The 10,875-nt window shown below is 42.8% G+C and overlaps 1 protein-coding gene across 2 annotated transcripts in view; it reads left to right on the forward strand.

Annotated features, from left to right (window-relative positions):
• LOC124028224 (short coiled-coil protein B-like) overlaps positions 1-6,362 on the forward strand; it is an 8,469-nt gene extending 2,107 nt beyond the window's left edge. The window contains exons 2-3 of one of the 2 annotated variants that reach the window (XM_046340341.1): positions 279-356; positions 5,768-6,362. In XM_046340341.1, coding sequence (XP_046196297.1) covers positions 279-356; positions 5,768-5,910 — 221 coding nt within the window. In that variant the 3' untranslated portion in view covers positions 5,911-6,362. Of the gene's footprint in view, positions 1-275; positions 357-5,767 lie in introns of both variants that reach the window. The other variant, XM_046340340.1, reaches the window with a different exon arrangement.
• The last annotated feature ends 4,513 nt before the right edge of the window (positions 6,363-10,875 follow it).

The following is a 10,875-nucleotide window of genomic DNA, read 5'->3' on the forward strand; positions in this document are numbered from 1 at the left end:
TGTCTGTCTGTCTGTCTGTCTGTCTGTCTGTCTGTCTGTCTGTCTGTCTGTCTGTCTGTCTGTCTGTCTGTCTGTCTTCAGTAATATAGTGTGTGTTCAGTAATATACTGTGTGTGTGTGTGTGTGTGTGTGTGTGTGTGTGTGTGTGTGTGTGTGTGTGTGTGTGTGTGTGTGTGTGTGTGTGTGTGTGTGTGTGTGTGTGTGTGTGTGTGTGTGTGTGTTCAGTAATATAGCGTGTGTGTGTTCAGTAATATAGTGTGTGTTGTGTTTGTCAGGAGACATGGAGAACCAGGTTGAGATGGAGGAGAAGACGAGGCTCATCAACCAGGTGCTAGAGCTACAACACACACTGGAAGGTAACATCTCTCTGTTACATATCTCTCTCTGTTACACACATCTCTCTCTGTTACACACATCTCTCTCTGTTACACATCTCTCTCTCTGTTACACACATCTCTCTCTGTTACACACATCTCTCTCTGTTACACATCTCTCTCTCTGTTACACATCTCTCTCTCTGTTACACCACTCTCTCTCTGTTACACATTTCTCTCTCTCTGTTACACCACTCTCTCTCTGTTACACATCTCTCTCTCTGTTACACATCTCTCTCTGCTACACATCACTCTCTCTGTTACACATCTCTCTCTCTGTTACACCACTCTCTCTCTGTTACACCACTCTCTCTCTGCTACACACATCTCTCTCTCTGCTACACACATCTCTCTCTGTTACACATCTCTCTCTCTGTTACACATCTCTCTCTCTGCTACACATCATCTCTCTGCTACACATCTCTGTTACACATCTCTCTCTGTTACACACACTCTCTCTCTGTTACACACATCTCTCTCTCTGTTACACATCTCTCTCACATCTCTCTCTCTGTTACACATCTCTCTCTGTTACACATCTCTCTGTTACACATCTCTCTCTCTGCTACACATCTCTCTCTCTGTTACACATCTCTCTCTCTGTTACACACATCTCTCTCTGTTACACACATCTCTCTCTGTTACACACATCTCTCTCTCTGTTACACATCTCTCTCTGTTACACATCTCTCTCTGTTACACACATCTCTCTCTCTGTTACACATCTCTCTCTGTTACACACATCTCTCTGCTACACACCTCTCTCTGCTACACACATCTCTCTGCTACACACCTCTCTTACACATCTCTCTCTGCTACACATCTCTCTCTCTGTTACACATCTCTCTCTCTTACACACATCTCTCTCTGTTACACACATCTCTCTCTGTTACACACATCTCTCTCTCTGTTACACATCTCTCTCTGCTACACCTGTTACACACATCTCTCTCTCTTACTGTTTACACATCTCTCTCTGTTACACATCTCTCTCTCTGTTACACATCTCTCTCTGCTACATCATCTCTCTCTGTTACACAGTGGAAGGTGTGTTCATGTCTCTCTGTTACACAGTGGAAGGTGTGTTCATGTCACACAGTGGAAGGTGTGTTCATGTCTCTCTCTCTGTTACACAGTGGAAGGTGTGTTCATGTCTCTCTGTTACACAGTGGAAGGTGTGTTCATGTCTCTCTGTTACACAGTGGAAGGTGTGTTCATGTCTCCTCTGTTACACAGTGGAAGGTGTGTTCATGTCTCTCTGTTACACAGTGGAAGGTGTGTTCATGTCTCTGTTACACAGTGGAAGGTGTGTTCATGTCTCTCTGTTACACAGTGGAAGGTGTGTTCATGTCTCTCTGTTACACAGTGGAAGGTGTGTTCATGTCTCTCTGTTACACAGTGGAAGGTGTGTTCATGTCTCTCTGTTACACAGTGGAAGGTGTGTTCATGTCTCTCTGTTACACAGTGGAAGGTGTGTTCATGTCTCTCTGTTACACAGTGGAAGGTGTGTTCATGTCTCTCTGTTACACAGTGGAAGGTGTGTTCATGTCTCTCTGTTACACAGTGGAAGGTGTGTTCATGTCTCCTCTCTGTTACACAGTGGAAGGTGTGTTCATGTCTCTCTCTGTTACACAGTGGAAGGTGTGTTCATGTCTCTCCTCTCTGTTACACAGTGGAAGGTGTGTTCATGTCTCTCCTCTCTGTTACACAGTGGAAGGTGTGTTCATGTCTCTCTGTTACACAGTGGAAGGTGTGTTCATGTCTCTCTGTTACACAGTGGAAGGTGTGTTCATGTCTCCTCTCTGTTACACAGTGGAAGGTGTGTTCATGTCTCCTCTCTGTTACACAGTGGAAGGTGTGTTCATGTCTCTCTGTTACACAGTGGAAGGTGTGTTCATGTCTCTCTGTTACACAGTGGAAGGTGTGTTCATGTCTCTCTGTTACACAGTGGAAGGTGTGTTCATGTCTCTCTGTTACACAGTGGAAGGTGTGTTCATGTCTCTCTGTTACACAGTGGAAGGTGTGTTCATGTCTCTCTGTTACACAGTGGAAGGTGTGTTCATGTCTCTCTGTTACACAGTGGAAGGTGTGTTCATGTCTCTCTGTTACACAGTGGAAGGTGTGTTCATGTCTCTCTGTTACACAGTGGAAGGTGTGTTCATGTCTCTCTGTTACACAGTGGAAGGTGTGTTCATGTCTCTCTCTGTTACACAGTGGAAGGTGTGTTCATGTCTCTCTCTCTGTTACACAGTGGAAGGTGTGTTCATGTCTCTCTGTTACACAGTGGAAGGTGTGTTCATGTCTCTCTGTTACACAGTGGAAGGTGTGTTCATGTCTCTCTGTTACACAGTGGAAGGTGTGTTCATGTCTCTCTGTTACACAGTGGAAGGTGTGTTCATGTCTCTCTCTCTGTTACACAGTGGAAGGTGTGTTCATGTCTCCTCTGTTACACAGTGGAAGGTGTGTTCATGTCTCTCTGTTACACAGTGGAAGGTGTGTTCATGTCTCTCTGTTACACAGTGGAAGGTGTGTTCATGTCTCCTCTCTGTTACACAGTGGAAGGTGTGTTCATGTCTCTCTCTCTGTTACACAGTGGAAGGTGTGTTCATGTCTCTCTGTTACACAGTGGAAGGTGTGTTCATGTCTCTCCTCTGTTACACAGTGGAAGGTGTGTTCATGTCTCTCTGTTACACAGTGGAAGGTGTGTTCATGTCTCCTCTCTGTTACACAGTGGAAGGTGTGTTCATGTCTCTCTGTTACACAGTGGAAGGTGTGTTCATGTCTCTCTGTTACACAGTGGAAGGTGTGTTCATGTCTCCTCTCTGTTACACAGTGGAAGGTGTGTTCATGTCTCTCTGTTACACAGTGGAAGGTGTGTTCATGTCTCTCTGTTACACAGTGGAAGGTGTGTTCATGTCTCTCTGTTACACAGTGGAAGGTGTGTTCATGTCTCTCTGTTACACAGTGGAAGGTGTGTTCATGTCTCTCTGTTACACAGTGGAAGGTGTGTTCATGTCTCTCTGTTACACAGTGGAAGGTGTGTTCATGTCTCCTCTCTGTTACACAGTGGAAGGTGTGTTCATGTCTCTCTGTTACACAGTGGAAGGTGTGTTCATGTCTCTCCTCTGTTACACAGTGGAAGGTGTGTTCATGTCTCTCCTCTGTTACACAGTGGAAGGTGTGTTCATGTCTCCTCTCTGTTACACAGTGGAAGGTGTGTTCATGTCTCTCTGTTACACAGTGGAAGGTGTGTTCATGTCTCTCTGTTACACAGTGGAAGGTGTGTTCATGTCTCAGTTACACAGTGGAAGGTGTGTTCATGTCTCTCTGTTACACAGTGGAAGGTGTGTTCATGTCTCTCCTCTCTGTTACACAGTGGAAGGTGTGTTCATGTCTCTCTGTTACACAGTGGAAGGTGTGTTCATGTCTCTCTGTTACACAGTGGAAGGTGTGTTCATGTCTCTCCTCTCTGTTACACAGTGGAAGGTGTGTTCATGTCTCTCTGTTACACAGTGGAAGGTGTGTTCATGTCTCTCTGTTGTTACACAGTGGAAGGTGTGTTCATGTCTCTCTTACACAGTGGAAGGTGTGTTCATGTCTCTCTCTGTTACACAGTGGAAGGTGTGTTCATGTCTCTCTGTTACACAGTGGAAGGTGTGTTCATGTCTCTCTGTTACACAGTGGAAGGTGTGTTCATGTCTCTCTGTTACACAGTGGAAGGTGTGTTCATGTCTCTCTGTTACACAGTGGAAGGTGTGTTCATGTCTCTCTGTTACACAGTGGAAGGTGTGTTCATGTCTCTCTGTTACACAGTGGAAGGTGTGTTCATGTCTCTCTGTTACACAGTGGAAGGTGTGTTCATGTCTCTCTGTTACACAGTGGAAGGTGTGTTCATGTCTCTCTGTTACACAGTGGAAGGTGTGTTCATGTCTCTCTGTTACACAGTGGAAGGTGTGTTCATGTCTCTCTGTTACACAGTGGAAGGTGTGTTCATGTCTCTCTGTTACACAGTGGAAGGTGTGTTCATGTCTCCTCTCTGTTACACAGTGGAAGGTGTGTTCATGTCTCTCTGTTACACAGTGGAAGGTGTGTTCATGTCTCTCTGTTACACAGTGGAAGGTGTGTTCATGTCTCTCTGTTACACAGTGGAAGGTGTGTTCATGTCTCTCTGTTACACAGTGGAAGGTGTGTTCATGTCTCTCTGTTACACAGTGGAAGGTGTGTTCATGTCTCTCTGTGTGGAAGGTTGTTCATGTCTCTCTGTTACACAGTGGAAGGTGTGTTCATGTCTCTCTGTTACACAGTGGAAGGTGTGTTCATGTCTCTCTGTTACACAGTGGAAGGTGTGTTCATGTCTCTCTGTTACACAGTGGAAGGTGTGTTCATGTCTCTCTGTTACACAGTGGAAGGTGTGTTCATGTCTCTCTGTGTGGAAGGTGTCATGTCTCTCTGTTACACAGTGGAAGGTGTGTTCATGTCTCTCTGTTACACAGTGGAAGGTGTGTTCATGTCTCTCTGTTACACAGTGGAAGGTGTGTTCATGTCTCTCTGTTACACAGTGGAAGGTGTGTTCATGTCTCTCTGTTGTGGAAGGTGCTGTTCATGTCTCAGTCTCTCTCTGTTACACAGTGGAAGGTGTGTTCATGTCTCTCTGTTACAGGGAAGGTGTGTTCATGTCTCTCTGTTACACAGTGGAAGGTGTGTTCATGTCTCTCTGTTACACAGTGGAAGGTGTGTTCATGTCTAAAACAGTCTAGTCTGTTACACAGTGGAAGGTGCATTTGGCATCTGATGTGGAATAAGCTAAAACAGTCTAGTCTGGCAGGGAGGAGCATTTGTCATTGATGTGGAATAAGCTAAAACAGTCTAGTCTGGCTGGGAGGAGCATTTGTCATTGATGTGGAATAAGCTAAAACAGTCTAGTCTGGCTGGGAGGAGCATTTGTCATTGATGTGGAATAAGCTAAAACAGTCTAGTCTGGCTGGGAGGAGCATTTGTCATTGATGTAATTCTAGTCATTGATTGATGGAATAAGCTAAAACAGTCTAGTCTGGCAGGGAGGAGCATTTGTCATTGATGTGGAATAAGCTAAAACAGTCTAGTCTGGCAGGGAGGAGCATTTGTCATTGATGTGGAATAAGCTAAAACAGTCTAGTCTGGCAGGGAGTATTTGTCATTGATGTGGAATAAGCTAAAACAGTCTAGTCTGGCAGGGAGGAGTATTTGTCATTGATGTGGAATAAGCTATCAGGTTTCTGTATTGGCGTTTCATCCATCATTACTTAGGCGGGGTGGCCTCCCTGTCAACCTCTGTTGCACCCAGCCTTAAAAACTATTATCTAGGGGAAACACTGGTCTGTCTTGTTCTAAGTCCCGTACCTCTGTTGTTCCAGACCTGTCAGCACGTGTGGATGCGGTCAAAGAGGAGAACCTGAAGTTGAAGTCGGAGAACCAGGTTCTAGGCCAGTACATCGAGAACCTCATGTCGGCCTCCAGCGTGTTCCAAACCACCGACAACAAGAGCAAACGGAAGTAACCCACAGCGACCAAGGGGAGTTGAGACCACCTACAATAGCCTGGTAGCAGGTCTGTTTGTGCCGACACAAACCGTAGGCATGATGGCACAGACAGACTGGCACTCAGGCTACCTGCAACATCTCCTCTCCCTAATGACAGCAGAGGGGGTAGAAGATGTTTGACCACAGTTCTAGGGACAGATATGTGCGTGTTCCAAATGGCAGATTATTTCCTAAGTAGTGCACTATGTAGTGTACAGAATGCCATAAGCTCTGGTTAAAAGTAGTGTACTATGTAGGGAATAGGATGCCATAAGCTCTGGTTAAAAGTAGTGCATAGGATGCCATGAGCTCTGATTTAAAAGTAGTGTACTATGTAGGGAATAGGATGCCATGAGCTCTGATTAAAAGTAGTGTACTATGTAGGGAATAGGATGCCATGAGCTCTGATTAAAAGTAGTGTACTATGTAGGGAATAGGATGCCATGAGCTCTGATTTAAAAGTAGTGTACTATGTAGGGAATAGGATGCCATGAGCTCTGATTAAAAGTAGTGTACTATGTAGGGAATAGGATGCCATGAGCTCTGATTTAAAAGTAGTGTACTATTAAAAGTAGGGAATAGGATGCCATGAGCTCTGATTAAAAGTAGTGTACTATGTAGGGAATAGGATGCCATATGTAGGGAATAGGATGCCATGAGCTCTGATTTAAAAGTAGTGTACTATGTAGGGAATAGGATGCCATGAGCTCTGATTAAAAGTAGTGTACTATGTAGGGAATAGGATGCCATGAGCTCTGATTTAAAAGTAGTGTACTATGTAGGGAATAGGATGCCATGAGCTCTGATTAAAAGTAGTGTACTATGCAGGGAATAGAATGCCATGAGCTCTGATTTAAAAGTAGTGTACTATGTAGGGAACAGGATGCCATGAGCTCTGATTTAAAAGTAGTGTACTATGTAGGGAATAGGATGCCATGAGCTCTGATTTAAAAGTAGTGTACTATGTCGAGTAGTCTGATCCTAGATCTGTGGTTAGGGGGCAACTTCTAATTCCAGACCCCAAATTCCTCCCTCCACTCCAACTACACCCCTAAGAGTCCAGTTTACATTCTTGTTTGACATCTTTTGATTTAACTGGTTTTATAATTCATCTAATAACTGTTTTGTGTTGTCATGTCAACGGCATCTCTAAGGAGTTATGACATCAGACCTTGTTTTATTTTGATGACTGGTTGGATGTGGAAGGAAACTGGACTTGTTGAATATGAATATGGCCAAACTCCTGGCCCCAAAATATGAATCAAACATATTGAATGACATGTCAATGTAATACAATAATATAATAACGCATCCCGTCGACTGTTCTCTCTCTCTCTCATCTGATTGGTCAAAAGGTTACTAAGTGTCTGTTTTTTAAATTATTATTTTTTTAATGTTGATACATTTACATTTAAGTCATTTAGCACACAAACATGATGAAATATGATTCTGTATGACATTTTTTTGTAAGCAAGTACTACTAAGATACTCCGATGTGTGTTGTCGTCCCTGGTATGCTACTCATTCCACCAGGAATGGGATTCCTAATTCATATCGTCACCATGGAGTGCTGTGTGGAGTCAGTAGGTGAAGGACAAAGCACAGTGAACGTGTATTCTGCTGTACATAACAAACGATGCCCCCTCGAATGCAACCCTGGACTAGGGTCAAGTTACACTACAGGGTGAGATGGCCTCCTTTACCTATGATGGGTGGAGGGAGGGAGGAGAGGGAGGGAGGATAGAGTGAGGGAGGACAGAAGAGAGCTCTGCTTTTTACAGTTAAGAACCTTGAGTGGTATTGATTAGAACACTCAGGCCGTAGAACACTCCGGAAGGTTCCGTCAGTGCATTAACAGAGCTGCTGATAAGGAACGTTGTTATTCCTGCTTATGGTAATGGACTGTGGAAGCATGACTGTGCTGTCCTAGGCTGGTTATAGTAGAGAGAAATAAGGTACAGGTACCAGCACGAGATTCTATCAGGGATGTGATCAGGACAACATGAACAGTTGGGATTTTGGCTGGGAGAAAGCTAGGTCCGTTTTCAATAGAGGACAAAATGGTCAGAAATGCCTAATTAAAATCAGGAAGAATCACAACACTCAATTGTACGGAGATCGGCGTTTTGAGCAAGAGGTTCTACCAGAGAACCATTCTATGGTTCTATTGGTTCCAGGTGCTAAAGGAAAAGATTGGGGAATATTGAGATGATTCCACTGCACTTCAATGCATCACGTTATTTATTTTTATTTCAATATAAAATGGTATTTTTTTTTGTATTATGTTAAAAAATGTTATTATATTGTATGTTCCACTGACTCTTGTTAGTCCCAAATGGCACCATGTTCCCCTATATAGTGGACTACTTTGGGCCTAAAGGGCCCTGGTCAGAAGTAGTCCACTATCTAGGGAACAGAGTGCCAGTTTGGGACATTAAACTTAGTTTTTTCCTTCAGGCATGTTGATAATACACACACATCCTATGGAACTAACTGCCTGCTGTGTAGAAGTTTAGAGATTCTATGACTATGTTGCCTTTTAACACTTTTGTTTTAATAAAAAAATAAATACTTATGATGCTTTTGTACGAGTCGGGAGTGTAACTCTGTATCCATATGGAAATAAGCAAAGGAGTGAAGGAGGCAAGGAAGTAGGAAAGGAGACAAGAATAGAATGAAAGGAGGCAAGAGAAGGATATAAGGCCTCTTGACAAGTGAGATGCATCCTTAGTGAGAAATTAGTTTATATAGGTTCTCTGGACGGCAGAGAAGTCGAGTGGTTAGAGAGTTGGACTTGCAACCGAATCAAATCCCGAGCTGACAAATGTAAAAATCTGTCGTTCTGCCCCTGAACAAGGCAGTTAACCCACCGTTCTTAGGCTGTCATTGAAAATAAGAATGTGTTCTTAACTGATATGTCTATTTAAATAAAGGTTAAAAAAATAAATGAAAGGGTATACCTTGTTCCAGTGCAAGTCAAGAACGCTCTGTTCCCGACCCAGAGGGGGATGTTCCCTTTCAAGGCCACACTTCAGACAACTCCTTGGGTGGAGCAGCCGAGTACAACACTAGTCATAGTTAATCATACAATGACTCAGCACTTCTCATGGACCCCAAACCAAACAGCACAATGACAAGTTAGCCTGAGAGCCAGTCTGTTTGACAGTGTTAAACCAACTCCTTGACAATGACTCAGCACTTCTCATAGACCCCAAACCAAACAGCACAATGACAAGTTAGCCTGAGAGCCAGTCTGTTTGACAGTGTTAAACCAACTCCTTGACAATGACAGATGGGTTTGGCAACACCACAAACAGATCTGGGACCAGGCTTTACAACAAGAACGACTAACTAGTAAGACTTTTATTGTATTAAATATTTAATTTTCCAAGAGCAATGTACAATTTGCAACTTATTGAAAACAGGGAAATATGCCTGGTTGTCGTACAAGAACAGAAAACATTTTTACTAGAAAACTCTGGAGAAAACAGAACAAACAGCAGAGATCTGCACATCTCTTTCCATACAAGACGGAACTGTTTATAACTTCATTCCGGAACCGGAGTTTGGATATTATAATTCATTCTGGAACCGGAGTTTGGATATTATAATTCATTCTGGAACCGGAGTTTGGATATTATAATTCATTCTGGAACTGGAGTTTGGATATTATAATTCATTCTGGAACTGGAGTTTGGATATTATAATTCATTCTGGAACTGGAGTTTGGATATTATAATTCATTCTGGAACTGGAGTTTGGATATTATAATTCATTCTGGAACTGGAGTTTGGATATTCCGGAATACCTCGGGTGGAGAACAGAGGGTTTTACCGCCGACTTTGGGGAAAACAAGTTGTTTGTTCTGACGTAGGCTCACAATAAGCAAAACAGTGGTAAAACTAACTACAAATTATTCATATATATATTTTTAAACATCCAAAACATTTCCATTCACTCAAAAGAGAAAAAACTGCATTGTAATATTTTCTTCTGTTTTAAATTTAGCCGTAAAATGAACAAGAGGGAGAAGTTTCAAATAAATAGATACATTTTTATCAGTGCCGATATTCAATCCTCAAGTTTTAAATCCATATAATTCAGTTTAAAAAACAAAATAACACATAAAGAACTGACATATTATATTATGAACTTCCTTTTATAAGTTAATGAATGAAAAACACATCAATCTAAAGTAGATGTGTAAAACCTTAAACCTGACGTAAGGCCCCTTCTCTGAAAATATCCTTCTGGCTCTGTAGTCAAACTTTAAGACTGGTCCCAGATCTGTATATCTGCGTCCCAAATGGCACCCTATTCCCTATATAGTGCACAGCTTCTGACCAGAGGCACCCTATTCCCTATTTATAGTATACTACTTTAGACCAGAGCCCTATTCCCTATATAGTATACTACTTTAGACCAGAACCCTATTTCCTATATAGTATACTACTTTAGACCAGAGCCCTATTCCCTATATAGTGCACTACTTTAGACCAGAGCCCTATTCCCTATATAGTATACTACTTTAGACCAGAGCCCTATTCCCTATATAGTATACTACTTCTGACCAGGGCCCATTAGGGTAGCTCAATATAAACGGGAACGGGGTGCCATTTGGGATGCCCGGTTTGTATTTTAGAGCCAAATCTTGTCCCAATAATAGTCAGAGGAATTGAACTCCAACGACAAGCAGATCTGAGACCAGGAAGATCTGGTCAGAAACATGGCACCTTCAGTCACACAGCAGCAATACAGTAGCATGGCTATAGAGGTCTTCTCTCTCTCTGAACAGCCTATTCCCTATGTAGTGCACTACTTTTTAACACCTTATTCCCCCCGTGTAGTGCACTACTTTGACCAAAGCTCTTCTTCAGGGAATAGGGTGTCATTTGAGACAAGCCAGAGAGAGCTGCCCTTCTAACTTTAGTTAGAATTTAAAT

Source organism: Oncorhynchus gorbuscha, unplaced genomic scaffold (assembly GCF_021184085.1).
Source record: "Oncorhynchus gorbuscha isolate QuinsamMale2020 ecotype Even-year unplaced genomic scaffold, OgorEven_v1.0 Un_scaffold_3868, whole genome shotgun sequence".
NCBI lineage: Eukaryota > Metazoa > Chordata > Actinopteri > Salmoniformes > Salmonidae > Oncorhynchus > Oncorhynchus gorbuscha.